Genomic DNA, 16,982 nt, shown 5'->3' with positions numbered 1-16,982 from the left:
TGATGCACGTTGGACCCTGCTAACCAAGAAGGTGAAGCGTGTTCTACTACAGCAAGATTGTTTTCTGGATGAGCAGCTGAGGCCCAGGAGAGGAAACAGCTGCCCTGCAATGACAGCTTTCTGAATTGATAGTTTCCTTGCTGGTTGGAAACATGTAGGGAGGCCAGCTTTAAAATGAAATGATAAATCTTTGCTTTTAAAGCAGGGGTGATATTGCTGCAGAGATGTAGCATTACTGACCCAAAAGCAGCAGCTGCCTTGTCTCCTGTTCTCTGCTCTTCATAATCCAGCGTGACATTGCTTAGATTGTGCAGAGATTTTTAGTAGTTCCACCACAGGTTTTTGCTATGGCAGTAAGCCTGTCTGCAGTCCCACCATGCAGCTGCCTTGTTACAGCACAGAGAGATTGTTAGGGAGTTTGTAAGGATATATTAAAATAATCTCAAAAAGCCTAACTGTTCCAAGGCTTGATTCAATGAGTTATGCTTCCAGGGGAAGTGGAGCAGGACTGTTCATAGGGCTAATTTTAATTTGAGTTTTAAAATGGGCTTGAAGGTGACAGACAGAAAAGGATTTTCTGATCCTCTGCTTTTCCAAGCAAGCTTAAAGCAACTTTTTCCCCTGAAACTTCTGGAGGCAGTGTCATTTGTGCTCAGAGTAGTCAGCTGGGTCTGTTCTAGTCTGAGCCTCTGGTGGTATTGGCACAGTGCCCTGCAGCTCAGACCTGCCTTTCAGAGAAGTTACCTGAACTACCCTGGCTTCAGTTCAATTCATAAGATCCAGAATCTCCAGTGAAACTCTGATGTCAAGCACTGAGAATCAGGAGCTGTTCTCTGGGCTGTGCCTTACACAGCACCTCTAGGACACATGTCAGAAAGTGAGGGCTTTGGCCACCTTCAGCCTTTCCACCACAGGAGAGGCTGCTGTGGTGTGTCCTTGTTGTCAGTGCTGGTTCTCTGCTGGGCTGTTGGTGCTCACACAGAGTGTGCTCTGTGGGGAGCTGAACCACCAGCAAACTCTCATTGGGCTGCAGCTGCCACCTTTTATTTCAGAGCATCCTTTCCTGTGCAGAGAGCTGCCCTGGTTTGGCTCAGCTCTCCCTCTCTGGTTGGCAGTGTGGTGGTGGCCTGGCTACAACCATGGCACCAAGATTGTCCTTCTGTCCTTCTCTGCCCCAAGGCACTTGCCCAGCTCCCTGCCCTCCCTCTGCAACCTCAGTGCTCAGCAGCAGCACCTGTAGCCTGATCAGATGGGCTGTTCCCTCTGCTCACAGATTTATAGCATTAATTTCAAATGATCATCATCCTCTGACAGTGATTTCTGACAGCAGTGCTGGCACGGGGGGAAGATCACAGGAACAGTGTTTGCTGTTTGATTCTGCATTTGCTTTTGAACAGAGTTCAGCAAATGCAAACTGTTTAGCATGAAATGCCATAACCACAAGGGATATCAACCCTGTCACATCTAGAGAGAGATCTGTCATGGGTTTCTGTAGCATCCACTGCCAAAATTCCTGAGATTGCTTCAGTGGAGTACTAAATCAGTGTTTAGGCTGGATTAATGCTTCACATCCTTAGCTTTCCATGTGTCTTTATGCTCTGTTGAACTAAAAGTTCAGTTAAATCTTATAAAACTTAAAGCTCAACAACCCGTGGAGCATCTCTACAGCTAATTAGTCATCCAAATGAGGCCAGAGGTTATCTCTCAGAGGGATGGGTTATGCTTCAGGGCACGAGGCTCCCTCCCAGTTCTCTGCAAGTCAGTGGGTTTACTGAACATGTGCTAGTGTCAGTAATGATAGAAACAGGAAATCACTTGTAATCTCCCATGTGGGATGAAAAATGCTGGGTTTTTTCATAGATCTTCCAGGTAGGCAGAACAGTAGAAATCCTTGCAGTGCTGCTTGGCCTGGCTTCCTTCATGGTTCTCCTCATACAGATACCCAACAACAGTGAAATAAATGTACCCTGCTCCTTACAGCATATGGTGCTACCACAATTGCTGCCAAAATGCTCTCCTGAATTATAGTCCAGTAGCTTTTGGCTGACAAGCATGAATAAAGGTGTTCAGAGTGGTTTTTTTCCTTCATGAAAATCAGTAGTACAAACACAGGAACACTTCTCCTGAAATTTCTGGTTTTTGATGTAAGAATTGGACACTAAGCCAAAGCCAGTTCATGAAAATCAGTTTGTATAAAAAAACTCAAACCCAAAGCCACAAAAAACCCAAGCAGCTGAATGGATTGCATTGTCCCTTGGCTTGCATTTGAGTGCTAGGAATTTCCACATGTCTGTTCCTAAGTCTTCCAGACAATTGCTTTGTAAGTCTGAGGTCTGTATGAAAAAGGCTCTGGAAATACCTGCTTTAGGGTGGGATGGATCTTCAAGTAAGTGCTGATCTGAATTTACTGTGCAGCATTGCTTTGTAAAGGTAAATGAGGCTGGAGCCAGCTGAGAGATGAGCTGGAAGCCCTGGGGCATTGCTCAGATGGGCAAACTTACAATAACAACAAGGGCATTAAAATTAAAGAAGATGATGGAAGCCTCTCTTTGTAAAAGCAAACCATATTCAAATGGGGAATGCAACACTCCAGGGTCAGCAGTGTTTTGTGTTGCAGTCTTTTCTCAGTAGCAAGGAGGGCAGATGTGGAAACCATGGTTTGTGATGTACAGCAGAGTGAATACTTGCCTGAGCAAGAATTTCTGTTTCTACAGGTATTCAAGAGGAGGTATTTTTACTTGTCACAGCTCACAGATGGCTCCTATATTCTGAATTCCTACAAAGACGAGAAAATTTCAAAAGAATCCAAAGGCTGCATTTTCTTGGATGCTTGCAATGATGTGGTTCAGGTAGGTGTCTTTTCTGTGTGGCTCTGCATGGAGTTATGGATTGCTGGCTCTGAGACAGACCTGCTCTCTCCAGATCTGAAGGCATGGAATTGCAAACTAGTGCAAAGCTGTTCAGCTAAACTGATCAATAGGCCAGGAGGTAAATGATATTACTTTATCTGGGGCACCTTCCTCCTCTAATTGCTGCTTGCTCCAGCTTCTTCTTTCTTAAGCTATATCTTGACAAGTCCATGCAAACATGCAGTCCTTTGGAATTCAGGATCTACTCAGGGGTCATAAGGTTTTAGGAGCAGGTATTTGTACAGGTCCAAATCCTGGGTTTGCTTAGTTGTGCTGGAGTGAGGTGCAGCAGTGGATTGCTGCTCTGCCTCCTGCCCTTGCTGTCTCTGCAGAAGCTGCAGGCAGGGTGGCTTAAATTACCCCATCAGCATGGATGAGTCAGAGCTGTGAGTTTCCATTTATCTTTCTGAACACAGTAAAAGCAATAATGCACACACCTCAGTGATCTATGGGATGTACTTCCCAAATTGCATCAGATTTGCCTTGCCTTCTGGTTGGAAGATGCTGTTTAAAGGCCAGCACAGCTTCAAAAAGCTGCATTGTACCACTTGCTTTTCAAAGATAGATGCCTCTAAGTGTCCTGGAGTGCAGCATTACTTGCCACGTCAGACAAATCCAGTTCCTGGCTTCTCTGGGTAAATATTAAAGGTCTGGTGACATCAGAAGGAGCTTGTTCTGCTCCTTGGTGCAATGTCTGTGCTCCAGTTTGGCTTTCCTTCACTCAGAATAGCTGGGCGTGGACCTGTGCGCTGCTCAAGCCACGAAGACCTCTGTGACTGCAGCCAGATTGCTGTGTCAGGGAGGGTGCCTGCCTTGTGTTTTGTGGTATTTCTGCTCAGGATGCTTTCCCAGAGAGGAGCTGTGTGGCAGGTACTGTGCTGGGTTGTTCAGGGAAATGCAATATAAATCTCTTTTTGTTGCTCAGTGTCCCAAGATGCGCCGCTATGCATTTGAGCTGAAGACAATAGACAAGTACAGCCACTATCTTGCAGCTGAAACTGAGCAGGAGATGGAGGAGTGGCTGGTGACTCTGAGGAAGATCATTCAGAGCAATACTGAGAGTTTGGTGCAGGAGAAGAAAGATGCTGTGGAATCTGTGCAAGGTCAGTTTGTAAACAAACACCTCCCTTCTCCACAGGATGCAAGCAGTGTGCCTGGAGAAGTGTACACTGCGCTGTGTCTAATGCAAGAATTGTGGCTGACACACAGTATCATGCAGAGGGGCTTAGTATAACACAGATGATAGTCTGAGGAATAAAAATGGAGGGAAATCTGACCCTTCTTCTGGAAGGGAAATGCATGGCAAAGTTTCAAGGCTCCTGGAAAATTGGCTCTGTGAAGTTCTGCTTTGGACAGACCTAGCAGACTGTAATAGTACACTTTGATACTGGTAATGCATGGAAAAATCTTACTCCCAAGGAATGGAAAAGTCTCTGTAAACTGTTTCTGTGCTATTGTTAGCAAATACTGCAGGGTGCTTTCTGGCAGAGTGCTGCTCCTGCAGTTGTTTTGAACATCTGTTTCTTGTGTCCTTGCAGATGATGAATCAAGCACGCAGGGAAAGTCAGAAAACATCCTGGAGAGCCTGGAGAGAAGCATGCATCCAGAGCTGATGAAGGTATTGTGTTTGCAGGATCACTCTCACCACCCACAGCTACTTCTGTCCAGCTTATCTGGGAGAGGGATTTTCTGCTTTCTGTGTCTCCAGCTCTGGGCAGGCACCAGGTCCTGGTGGGGTCTCTGTTATCCCACCCGTCTGTCTCACCCATGGTTTGAGGCTGCGGGATTTTCTGCTTTCTGTGTCTCCAGCTCTGGGCAGGCACCGGGTCTCTGTTATCCCACCTGTCTGTCTCACCCATGGTTTGAGGCTGTCTGTTCCTCACCTCCAAGTGTGGTTGCCTGCTTTTTCCTTTGGCTCAGCCACATCTCTGCACTGTCCTTGCACCATGGCAGTGCTTTGCATCAGCTCATGTATCACAAAGGCAACCTGAAAAATAATTATTTTGTTTAGACTCAGTTCTTCCCCAATAGTGAGTGTTTGCCTCTGTGTGTCCAGGCACTAATATCAATGCCTTCCTTTGTCCTAGTATGGAAGAGAAACAGATCAACTAAACAAACTGAGCAGGAATGATGGAAGACAAAACATCTTTTCTTTTGACCCAGAAGTCCAGGTAAACACTCCCACATTTTCCAGTGTGAGGTTTTGTTCACTGTGTCACCTCCCTTGTCCCCTTGCATGGCCACAGGGTTTGCCTGCAGAGGCAGCATGTTTTCCAGTGCAGAACAGAAGTGCAGCCCATATGCCTGGCAGTGAGAGCCAGTTCGTGGCTTCTCTGGGTAAATATTAAATAATAAAATAAAAAATTCTGCATCAGTGAGAACAGAATGGGATGTCAGTTCTCAGGAGGCAGCTCTGACACAGGGAAGAGTTGCAGCAGCCCCACATTGGCCTCCCTCCAGCTTTGCTGGCATTTGTGTGATGTATTTGATGTTGTTGGATTTCAAACCAGATTTTCTCTGGGGCTCTGAGAGGTTCTCATGCTTGCAAGAAGAAGCAGTAGAAGAGGTGTTGCATGGACAGCTGCAATGCTGCATGGGCTCAGCACACCTATGCTCATGGGTGCAGGGAGCAGTGGTGGCAAAGGCCATGGCAGGGTTTCCAGGGACAGCCTCAGTCTTCAGGGAATTTTCAAATGCAGGGACAGAGAAACTGAAAGAAACACCCTGTGCTGGTCTGGTGCCCTGGAGCAGGGGTCGTTGTCTGTTGGCCTGTTTTCTTCTTGGCTTTGAACTTGGATTCTCTGCCAGGGTCCAGGTGTGGGATTTCAGTGGAATGAGCTGCAATTGCTAACAGAGTTTTAGAGAACTGTTCCAGGGCACGTCATGGTTTCTGGTTCTCCTTCTAGTTTGGCGTGTTCACACCTGTGAAATAGAACATTCTGGTTTAACAAGGAAATGCAATTAGTCTTTAAAAGGTTTAGTTGTACCAAATGAGCTTTTCTGTTGGCAATTCTTTAGAGTCTTTAACAGAAGGAAGATAAGCATCCAGGAGGTTTTTTTTTTTTTTTTTTTTTTTTTTTTTTTTTTTTTTTTCCAGGAGAAGCTCTGAGAAGCTTCCTATGTTCTAGTCAGATAATAAAAATGGAAATTTTATTCAGTGTGGAGCAGTCCAGTCAGTGCTGGTACTGCACACTTGTATGCCTGGTGCTAAGGAAACTGGGAGCAGGAATGAGCAGGAATATATACCTGCAATGTACTTTCCTCATGAAAAGAAAATAAAGGAAGCAAAAATACCTGCTGGTATTTAGGGGTGTTTGGTAGTTCTGTCCCCCAGTGCCCAGCACAGTGGGTGTGTTGAAGGCTGAGAGTCTTTGGTGGCAAGTGTGCCTGCCCTTTGAGGAGGGTGGGTGTGGAGGCACAGCCAGGCGTGGTGTGCTGGGTTAGGGAGGAGGTGATGATGGTCGAGCCTGTCTGGATTTCCCAGCCAGACACTCTCTGCTGGTTCTAGCCATACCCCATACCAGTTACTGCTGTGCAGCTGGACCTGCCTTCCACTTTGAAATGTTCTTTACAATCCCACGAGTGCCTTCTCTGTATTTCAGGCACGGGTGCCATCTCTCAGCTAGCCATGCCTTCATGGTGCAAGGCGCTTTCCTGATCGTTGTCTTATGTTCCGCTTTCTTGCCCAAGCTCTCAGTGGTGTTTGGGAAGATCCCCTGGGTTACAGCAAAGCAGGAAGGAACTGAAATCATTCTGAGGTTTAGTTTGCTGTGCTCTACAAAACAGGTTGCTAAAAATTGATGCATACCCATGAATTCATGTCCTGAATACCTTTGTGTAACACCATCAAATCGCACTCGTTTGTGAACGCGTTATACCTTTTTGACCACTTTAAAGAATTGATAAAGATAGTATTGGCAGTAATGTGATCCCTTAACATTTTTCAGGGGGTTGTTTTCTTTTTTAATGAGACCAGATGTGTTTGTTTGCTGTCTAGAGACTCGATTTCTCAGGGATTGAGCCAGATGTGAAGCCTTTTGAGGAAAAGTGCAGCAGGCGCTTCGTGGTTTGCTGCCAGGACTTCTCCCTCAACCTCCTTGCTCAGCTGAGCGACAGGGCAGAAGAAGGACCCACCAACGTAAGGGGAGCTCCAGCATGTCCTGCTTTGTCTTTTTTCCTCTCACCAGCAAGAAAATCCCTTGGCAAATTAATCTGTGGGGTTAAAACTATATCACTTTGCCATGAGCACCAGTGGGACCTGGACAGGAATGACTGCTGGCCCAGAGTCCAAAAACGTGTTTGGGGACAGGGTCTGTGCTGATGTGCCTCAGCCTGCCAGAAACTGAGCCTGCTGGGAAACCTGTGGTTCAGGGGCACAGGGAATGGGGGCTGTGTGTCTGCCAGATCCTGCATCCCTGTCAAAGTCCTCTTGGTAAATGATTAGGCTCCATCCTCAAACCACTCACGGCTATGTTTTATTTTGTTTCCCCTAATGGCAAGGGATTTCCCTGTTCTGGAACCTTCCTCTGACTCCCAGCCTAACTCTATTCACAGTCACTTTATTATATGCATTTGTTATTGTGCCAAAGTTGTGCCTTAGCCTAAAAACCCTTGTATTTTCTGAGCCTCTGATGTCTGTAGGCAGCTATCACATCTCACCTCAGCCTTTGTTCTGCTGGGCTGAACAGACCAGTCTCCTCCAGTCTTTTCTCCCAAAACAGATCCCTGCTGTCACGTCCTGTGCTTGCTGTGGCTGGAGTCAGCCCTTTCTGCAGGGCTGCAGAGCAGCAGGGGAGGCAGAGGCACCAGCACTGCCCCATCTCTGCCGATGCTGCCCTGTTTGATGCCTGGTAGAATCACAAAGGCTTTTTTGTGGTGGTTTCATATTGGCAGCTCACAGCTCTGAGACACCAGGCTCAGTAACTCCCAGCAGATGGATGTATTGCTAATAGCAAAGATTCTTGTTATCCATCCTTAATCAGGTCCAGAGTGAGACCTAATCAGCACATCTTCAGCATTAATGTAATGCCTCCAAGTCATGCTGGAATGTCTTGGGCATGCTACAGTTTTATCTTCAGGCCTGCATTTTTATCTTTCCATGGATGCATGCCTACTAGGATGTTTGAATTAGAAATACATGAATTATTGCCACTTGCCTGGTGCTGTCAAGGTCAGTAGCTACAAGGCAGTTGGCAGATCTTGCACATGCATTTCCTCAGCAGTGTCAGCCTTGTATTTGAGCTCTCCTGGCTGGGAGAGCTAACTTTCCTCTTGGGATAGCATCTGAGGAACATTTTGAGTGTCACAGTTGAGCCATCCAGAGCTGCTGGGCTTTGGAAAATACATATGGTCATCTTTAGTAGGTGATCATAAACACTCTTAAGCTGATTTCTTACTGCAAAATGATAAACAGCTCTGATAAATTGAGTTCATCTTTTCTTCCTGACTTCATCATTTACCACTTATATAAAAAACATATGGATTTCATTCTTTATATTTCATATAGCTTTGTTCAAACTGACTAGATCAAAATGCAAGAAGGTGCAGGAAAAAAATGAATCTTATATTTATAAAGCAAGTAAACATGGATTGTGTGTCACAGTTGTGTAAAATGCTGGTGTACCAAACTAAAGGAACAAACAGGAGCAGAAGTTTCCTTGCCAGTGAGAGCAGTGCTGTTGATATTCTTGACCCTGTGCCGTGCATTTTTTATGACACACATATTCAATACAATTTCCAGGTTGAGCCGTTTTTCCTAAGCTTGGCATTATTCGACCTGAAAAGTAATTGCAAGCTCTCGGCTGACTTCCACGTGGACCTGAACCCTCCATGTGTCCGGGACATGCTGCAGGAGAGCTCGGAGCCTGGGGCTGAGGGCGCCCCGGGGCCCGCTGCTGGCCAGAGCCTGGTGCACGGCATCCCCGAGTCCTGCCTGCGCTACGTAAAACGGGTCAGTGCCTCGCTTCCTCCTCCTCCTGTGCCACTGCTGGGGCTGTTCCGTGGCTTTGGAGTGTGCTCTTGTCCTCTGTGCGGTAACCAGAAGCCGGCTTTTCTCTTGAGCTGCGGTCGGTGTCGAGGTTGCCGTGCGGGGCTCGCTGGCAGTGACAGGCGCGGCGCCAGGAGAGCTCTCCAAGACTTGGCCGTGCTCGAGCCTGGTGAGCCCCTGTGGCCGTGCCCGGGGCAGGGGGTGTGTGGGGTGTGGGAGGGCAGTGGGGTGTCAGGCCAGACCCCTGGTGCACGCTGGGGTCCTGCTGTGTGACAGCTGCTGCCTCTCTGTTGCAGGGGGTGTTCTCCGTGACCAACCCGCACACCGAGATCTTCCTGGTGGCCCGAGTGGAGAAGGTGCTGCAGGGCAGCATTGCCCACTGTGCAGAGCCCTACATGAAAAACTCAGACCCTGGGAAGGTACTGGCTGGGGCCATGGGTGTTTCAACTGAGTGGTGCTGTCTGCTGCTGCTGCAGGGAGCAGAGGGGGCTGAAACATGGCTTGTTCTGCAGCTCTTCAGTTTCTTGCTGGCAAAATCTTTGTCCATTCTGCTTGCACTGTTCCCAGGCTGGCTTCAGTTGGGCTGTCCTGGGAGACTTGATTCCTTCCCCTGGAAAGAGGCACAGGATTAGAAAGAGCCAAGCATTTGGGGCCAGACCTTTCCCCATTACACTTCAGCAAGCCAAAGCCTGGGGTGGCAGGAAAAAGTGGGACACTCCATCTCCAGAATGAAGTGTCTGCATAGAATCATGGAATCCTTTATCTTGGAAAAACCCTATAAGATCATTGAGTCCAACCATTAACCCAGCACTGTCAACTCCACCACTAAACTGTGTCCCTAAGCACCACATCCACACGTTTTGAACACCTCCACCACTTCTCTGGGCAGCCTGTTCCTGTGCTTAACAGCCCTTAGAGTGAAGAAATTTTTCCTGACATCCAAGGGCGAGGCCCTACAGTTTGCCACCAGCTTTAGTCTCTCTATCCACGTAGAGTTGATGCTGCCTTGTTGCAGGCAGTCAAGAGTAGTTCCTGAAAAGTCTATTATGGAATACCTGGTAATGATGGCATTCCCTTGGCACACTTTGTAAGTCCGTGTAGGGTGAGCCAAGTGCAGTCAGTTTTGGAAAGTACCCTAATACCTTTCGGCAGATAGAGCACTAACAAATACCCTGACATTTCAATCCCAAGGAGGTTTAACAGGACTGCCCACAAGGTGTGCTGCTGCTTTGCAGACTAACAGCTGTGGGTGGTGTGAGGTGACAGACAGGGATGGCTGTGAGCTGCTTCTGGAGCAGATGGAGAGATGCTCCTCCCTGGAGACTGCAGCGCCCTTCACTGCTGTTCTGGGGCAGCATCAAAGCCCTGGCCCACGCTGACCTGCCTCTCTCGTGTTTTGCAGACTGCCCAGAAGGTCCACAAGGTGGCCAAGCAGGTGTGCAGCCGTCTGGGGCAGTACCGGATGCCCTTCGGCTGGGCTGCCAGGTCAGTGCCTCGGGCTGGGCTCTGCCCCCACTGGGAGCTGCTGCTGCTGCTGCTGCTGGGAGTGACCTGGGACATGGCTGGGCAAGGGACCAAGTGCCTGAAGTCAGTGAGGTTGCAGCTGAGGGCAGAGTTTGGCTCCAACTCCCAAGAAAGAATTGGGATTGGCCTGAAGTGCTCTATCTAGAATTAGAAATAAAATATTAAAAAGTAAACAGCTCTAGGGCTGGGAAGGCAGAAACCTTCCTACCGACCTGCAGCTACTGCTGTCAGGGCAGAACATTCCTGGGCACAGAATACAGTGTCCCATGCTACCAAGGGAATCACTGCAGAAATTCCCTCCTGGCACCAGCCATTGCCAGGGACAGGATGAGAGCAGAGGACTTCCCAGCCTGGCAGTGGCAATCAGATGGGTTTGTTTTCTGTCTTAAACTCTGCTTTAATTAATGTTCTTGGGAATGACTGGAGGTAGTGATCCCATTCCCTTACTGTTCTTTTACTGGGACTCATAAGTATGTCAGTTCTAATTCTTTTAAAGCTCAGTCAGAGGAAGGCAAGCTCATCTACTGCCTCCTAGTGCTAAATTGCATTTTGGTGCTGGGAACGACATGGGAGCACAGAAAGCTGTCACAGTGGGCTGGAGTTTGGGGGTATACCACTTGCAATGTGTATTCTTGAGCTGGGTGTTCCGTGGTGCTGGCTGCTCATCTTTGGGATGGTGGTTTTGGGATGCAGCTGGATCCTGGCAGCCAGCACTCAGCCCTCTTCCAAGTGGACCCTCCCCCTAATGGTGGGCTCTGGGTGGGCATTGACTTAGCCTGGCTTCAGGTTTGCTCCTGCTGGGTAAAGAGCTGCCTTTGGATGCCAAGGAGCTGAGAGGGCTGCTGCAGGGAGCTGTGTTTCTCTGCATCCCTGGAACATTTCCCCTGTGGGTCTCAGAGGAAAGTGCTTGCACAGGAGCAGAGTGCAGATGCTTTAATGTTGTTATACACAGACACCCATTATTTTCAAGGGCAGAGATGCTGGTGTTCATCCAGGGCAGAGCTCTGACTCAGGAGGAATCTGGTGCATGTCCCCAAACTGGTTTTTATTGTGCACTCCTTTCCTAGGAGGATTTCTGTGCTCTGACCCCATGTGCAAGTGGGAAGGTGCTTTACCACTTGGTGTTGGTGGGAGGGGATGGAAGGGTGCTAGGGATTGTGGACCAGGCTTGGAATTGGGCTGAATGTGTCCTGACCTGGCTGGAGAGAGGGGAATGGGTAATGATGTCCTGTGTGATTTCATGTGGCAGCTGCAGCCTGGGGGGGTCTAAGCACCAGGTCAGGGTGGGAGAACGGGCAGGACTGTGGTACTGGCAGCAGTCACAGGCCAGTGAACCCCTTGCCTGATGAACTGCCTTTCAGATGTGTCAAAGACCTCAGTGTCTGTATATTTGCCAACATTTAGAAAAGACACCTCTTTGTTTCTGCAGGCCAGTTTTCAAAGACTCCCAGGGCACTCTTGATGCTGATGGAAAATTCTCACCCCTGTACAAGCAAGACAGTGGCAAACTCTCAAATGAAGATATGCTGAAGCTTTTAGCTGAGTATAAGAAGTAAGTGAGAGACTGGTGCAGGGGCTGGGCAGGCATTTTGACATACATTTTTAAACTGTTAAGTGTAGTAAGCATGAGATGGCAATTTCTGAAATACTTGGAGGGTAGCAAAAAGTGCTGGTGATGTGCTCAGCACCTGAGCTTTCAAGGTTCACACTCTTGTTCCTCTCTCCCTAACACAGACCAGAGAAGACAAAACTTCAGGTCATTCCAGCCCAGTTAAATATCATCATCAAAGACATCCCACTGGACTTCACAAGTAAGGATCTTGGGTCTTAACAGAAGTGCTGATGGCTTGAGCCTCAGGAGTTAATGCTTCTAGGGGGGATTGTGCTGTTGCATTAACAAGAGTGTCTCAGGGCTGCCATCAGAAATGAGTAATTCAGCACAACCACTGACTTCTGAGTCTTTCTGATGCATTCTGTGGAAATGTGGTCCAGGTGCAGAGATTTACCTGAGGGATTGATCCTTTTTACATTTTGGCCATCACATCCGAAATCTGAAGGAAGCCAGCTGCCTGCTTTTGCACCAATCTCATATCACATTTTTGGTCCATAACTTTGTAGGGCTTTGCAATCGTGGTCAGTGTGATTCTTTACCTTGCATTTAAAGAAACTGAAGCAAAGAAAGGACTTATGATGTGTTCAGTGTAATTCCATGGGCTTTTGTCAGCTCCTGTCACAGGTTATGTAGGCTAATCTCCTGCCCAAAATGCTTTTCTAGTGGACCTAATTTTTTCAGTTCTTATTCTCTTACAGATTGTTTCACAGCTTCCTACATTCCTATAAAACCTTTTGAGAAGGGCTGTGAGGACATTGCAGTTGAAGTGGAGGAGCTTGTCCCAGAAGTTGCAAAATACTGTTACCCCTTCACTGTCTACAAAAACCACCTCTACGTGTACCCCTTGCACTTGAAGTACGAGAACCAGAAGGTGTTTGCAAAGGTGAGTGACCTGGAGAGTGACCTAGGGAGTGACCTGGGAATCACTTGGGGAGTGACCTGGGGAGAGACCTGGGGAGTGACCTGGGGAGTGACCTGGGAATCACTTGAGAAGTGACCTGGGGATCACCTGGGGAGTGACTTGGGAATCACTTGGGGAGTGACCTGGGAATCACCTGGGGAGTGTCCTGGGAATGCCCTGGGAATACCTGCAGTCAGGCTTGGCGTGGGCCAGGGTGATGCTGCTGCTCATGCTCCTGTTCTCCCCCATTTCAGGCAAGGAATATTGCTGTCTGTGTTGAGTTCAGGGATTCAGATGAAGCTGATGCCAGGCCATTAAAGGTGGGTTAATGCTGCCTTTTAACAGGGCTGCCGTTTGGCCACTGCTGGGTGCTCTGTACCAGCCAGGCTGAGCAGGGCAGGAGAAAAGCACTGTGTTTCCATGGTCGCTGGTTTAATTTATCCAGCTGATTTAGGGTGGCAGGAGCCTGAATTGAGCTGTTAATTTGTGTTTGCAGTGCATATATGGCAAACCCGGGGGCCCTCTGCTGACCACAAACGCGTTCGCTGCCGTGCTGCATCACAACCAGAGCCCCGAGTTCTATGATGAGGTAAAAGCACCTGGGGGAAACAACACATTTTCCTGGATGCTGCAGTGCCAAGGGGCTTTTCAGGATACATCTTTTTCTAGGGCTGGATGAAATAAAAGATAATCACCAGCCCTTTGCCTCAGCAGAAGGGCTCAGCAAAGCCAGAGCCTTTGTCAGTTTTTGATGTCAGTTTGTTTTCTGCTGTCTTTACTGTCACGCTTTGTGCACTCCAATCACACACCCCCATTAATAAGTAATGTTGCAAATGTGGTGGAAATGTTAGGAGTTATTTAAGATGGGTAAGAAAGTGTCTTGTGTAACTGCATACAACATAACATTTGTGAAATGAAATAGAACTAAAATATTACTCCACAACTAAAAATACAGTCTGATCTATCATGATATCATTTTAGATTAAAATTGAGCTTCCAATTCACCTCCATCAAAAGCATCATTTGCTTTTCACCTTCTATCATGTCAGCTGTGAAATTAATACAAAGGCAACATCGAAAAAACAAGACACCGTTGAAACTCAAGGTATGTTCAATGCTTAAATTACTTCTGTTGGAGCGTAAAAGGCCAAGATAAAACAAATGGGACATGGAAAAAAAAGTGATTAGCATACCAGCCTATATGATTTTTCTTTTCTAAAATCAACCTAATATGAAATTGTAGATCAAAAATGGAATAAACTCCATGGGTTTAGTTTATATTAAATCTCAAATTTTTGCTGCAGTCTGACAGCTCTTTCTGTATGTTCCTGACTTGACTTGCACAAATGTGCTGTTGTCAGGCAGGTCACCAGTAAAAACTTGCTGTGAGATCAGGGTCTCAGGGGCTGATCCTAGCAACACTGGGCATGTGCACCCCTGGGTCCCACTGGCTGGGAAGCCTCTCCCTTCATCCAAAGGAGAAGGACCTTTAGCATGGTGCCCAGCCATGGCTCGTGCACTGTTCCTGGTCTGTGCTGTGTCCGAATTTTGTTCACCGGGTAAAAGGTGCTTTGATACCACTGCTGTGGTCGATCCCTTGCTGAAGCCACTTGCACAGCTGCAGGTTTGGACTTCCTGGGGTGAGCCAGAGCTCTTTCTGAGCTGAGCATGTGCCAGTGTGTGTGTGCTGACCCCGCTGCCGTGCTTGCCTCCGCAGTGGGGTTCAGCTGGGTGCCGCTGCTGAAGGACGGGCGCATCGTCCCCCTGGAGCGGCAGCTGCCCGTGGCATCCGCCCTCCCCCCCGGCTACCTGGGCCTTGCAGACAGCGACTCACGCAAGGTAGGAGGCCATCTGAAGTGGGCTTGAATGGAAAAGGAGGAGGGAAGCTGAGCTTTGGTTACCACTGTAAATTCTGGGTTTCTGTTGGTGCTTTGCTCGGGTGAAAAGGTCTCTACTGCAGGGGACACCCAAAGCTTAAAGTTCTTAGGGCTGGGAGGCAGGACCCCTTTAATTCCACTTTTCTCTGGGTATTCCAGTTGCAGAGGGTATTTCTGTGGTGGGCTGGGCTGTTGCAGATGGCACAGAGCAGGAGAATGAGCCCGTGCTCTGTGTGCCTGTTTTCATGGGGAAAGTGGTGTTTGTGCTGGGGGTGGGCCCCTTCTTCCACCCCAGCCAGCACCTTCTGAGCAGGTGAGCCACCTTCTCTTCCCAGTCTGAAACCAAGTACTTGGATGTTGTGTGTTCACAGCAGCCCAGCACGGATGCAAAGTGGGTGGATGGAGCAAAGCCACTGTTTAAAATCAGAATCCATTTGGACTCTACCATTTACACCCAGGTAAGTCAAACTTTAAAAACTTCCAGCACAAATGTAAAGGAAGAGATTGCTGTGTCTCTACTACAGTTAAGCCATAGGTGGTGTGGGAAAGAAGGCCCTGGTACCTGCTCTGCAAAGCAGCACTGAGATCCTTCTGAAGCAGCATGGCTGGGATCTGCTCCTTGGCTGGATGGGGCGAGATAATCTGTGACTGAATGAGCCTAGGGAGGGGCTGATGTTTCCTTGGCCAGTTGCACTATAACTGGCAGGACCAAGGAAACATTTGAGCCAATGACCTGCTTCAGTGATGCAAAAGAGAGAACTGGTGGATGTGAGAGGTTTCCCCAAACTGTAGAATCATTAATGTCAAAAAGACCTCTAAGATCGTCGAGTCCAAGTTTTTTTAAAAAAAAGTTCTCTGACTGCAGCAGACACAAGATAACAGCCCTGTTATCCCTTGGAAAGCAGTTCAGGCTGTTTTACCAAGTCCTGGTGTGTTCTGCTGTATTATGGTAGTGGTGCACTTCCCTAAGTTTCACATGATGTGCAGCAAAGATCCCCAGCCTGTTCTCTAGGGCTGTCCTGTCAGCACTGTTCCTGGGGGAATGCCCTTGGCTGGATGCTGTCAGCTACATTTACATTCAGAGCAAATGGCTTTCAGCATCTAATTCTGTTTTTGGAGATTTACTGACTCTGTATAGCACTGAGAACAGCATAGTAGTTGTGCTTCCCCCAAAATTACATTTCCAGATGCTTTCCAGGGTTAAATAACCCAGTAATTAAATCTAACCTTGGAGGAGGAGGGAGAGTACTGGGAAGGAGAGTCTTTCCCAGATGGACAGTAGGAGGGTGGTCGTGCAGGGGGCGAGGCAGTTCCTGTGAGTTGCAGCTCTTGGGAGGGTTTCTGTTTCTCCAGGCCAGTGCTGGCTGGGGACTGGGGCTCAGGGTAGTACAACCACAGGAGAGTTTTAACACTGCTGGAACTTTTGTGCTTAATATTGAGTTAGCTGGGAGCCAGGGGCTGAGCAGGGGATGGGTATGTTGGAAAAGACAGAGAGCAGTCCTGGGAGATGGCAGCTGGGGGTCAGAAGTGCCGCTGGCAGGGACTTGGGGTTTGCTGGGACATGGCCCACTGCTGCAGGTAAGGCACCAGATTTCCAAGTGACAAAGTAGGGGCTGACAGATGTTGAGGCTGCTGAACTGAATTTGTTTGTCTTTTCCAGGACATGCACTTGCACAAATTCTTCCACTACTGCCAGCTGGTTCAGGCGGGAGCTAAGGAAGTGCCAGGAGAGCTTGTTAAATACCTAAAGGTGAACAGTGCCTGTCGCTGGGCTTCATTTGTGTTCTTAGAGACTGTCAGCAAATACCCAGAACCCTGCCCTCTGGGAACACACCCTTGCTGGGTCCAGTGCCTTGTGCAGTACCCTTACTTTTGCTTTATCCTGTCAGGTGGGCTGGTATTTAAACGAAATGTTTTTTCATGTTCCTACATTCATTTATCTCGTCAGACGATTTTCTGTGTGCTGCTTCCCTCTGCCTTCCACAAGGGATAAAACAAGCAGTCAGCATTGCCCTGCCATGCTCATGGCAAAGCTCTCTCCTGGTGGACTCACACACTCCTCCCTTGCTGCTCTAGGTTTGATTCAGCCCTTTAAACTGTAGCACAATTCCTTGTTTTCTGGAAGCCCTTTCGAAATGGGAGATTTTTTTCAGGCTGAAAAAGTACGCGAGAT

The 16,982-nt window shown here is 48.1% G+C and overlaps 1 protein-coding gene across 4 annotated transcripts in view; it reads left to right on the top strand.

Annotated features, from left to right (window-relative positions):
- The window catches only part of DOCK11 (dedicator of cytokinesis 11), a 76,764-nt gene that overhangs the window by 22,370 nt on the left and 37,412 nt on the right, over positions 1-16,982 (top strand). For 3 of the 4 annotated variants that reach the window (XM_041396428.1, XM_041396429.1, XM_041396426.1), the window contains exons 7-23: positions 2,715-2,849; positions 3,835-4,012; positions 4,448-4,527; positions 4,997-5,080; positions 6,907-7,047; positions 8,650-8,859; positions 9,192-9,314; positions 10,298-10,380; positions 11,849-11,971; positions 12,154-12,230; positions 12,730-12,914; positions 13,187-13,252; positions 13,429-13,521; positions 13,914-14,037; positions 14,650-14,771; positions 15,181-15,267; positions 16,470-16,559. In XM_041396428.1, coding sequence (XP_041252362.1) covers positions 2,715-2,849; positions 3,835-4,012; positions 4,448-4,527; positions 4,997-5,080; positions 6,907-7,047; positions 8,650-8,859; positions 9,192-9,314; positions 10,298-10,380; positions 11,849-11,971; positions 12,154-12,230; positions 12,730-12,914; positions 13,187-13,252; positions 13,429-13,521; positions 13,914-14,037; positions 14,650-14,771; positions 15,181-15,267; positions 16,470-16,559 — 2,001 coding nt within the window. The remainder of the gene's footprint in view (positions 1-2,714; positions 2,850-3,834; positions 4,013-4,447; positions 4,528-4,996; positions 5,081-6,906; positions 7,048-8,649; positions 8,860-9,191; positions 9,315-10,297; positions 10,381-11,848; positions 11,972-12,153; positions 12,231-12,729; positions 12,915-13,186; positions 13,253-13,428; positions 13,522-13,913; positions 14,038-14,649; positions 14,772-15,180; positions 15,268-16,469; positions 16,560-16,982) is intronic. The other variant, XM_041396427.1, reaches the window with a different exon arrangement.

This window comes from Onychostruthus taczanowskii, unplaced genomic scaffold (genome assembly GCF_017590055.1).
Source record: "Onychostruthus taczanowskii isolate IOZ18803 unplaced genomic scaffold, ASM1759005v1 scaffold13, whole genome shotgun sequence".
Classification (NCBI taxonomy): Eukaryota; Metazoa; Chordata; class Aves; order Passeriformes; family Passeridae; genus Onychostruthus; species Onychostruthus taczanowskii.
Note: the sequence above shows the minus strand (reverse complement) of the source record. Positions and strands in the feature narration are given on the sequence as shown.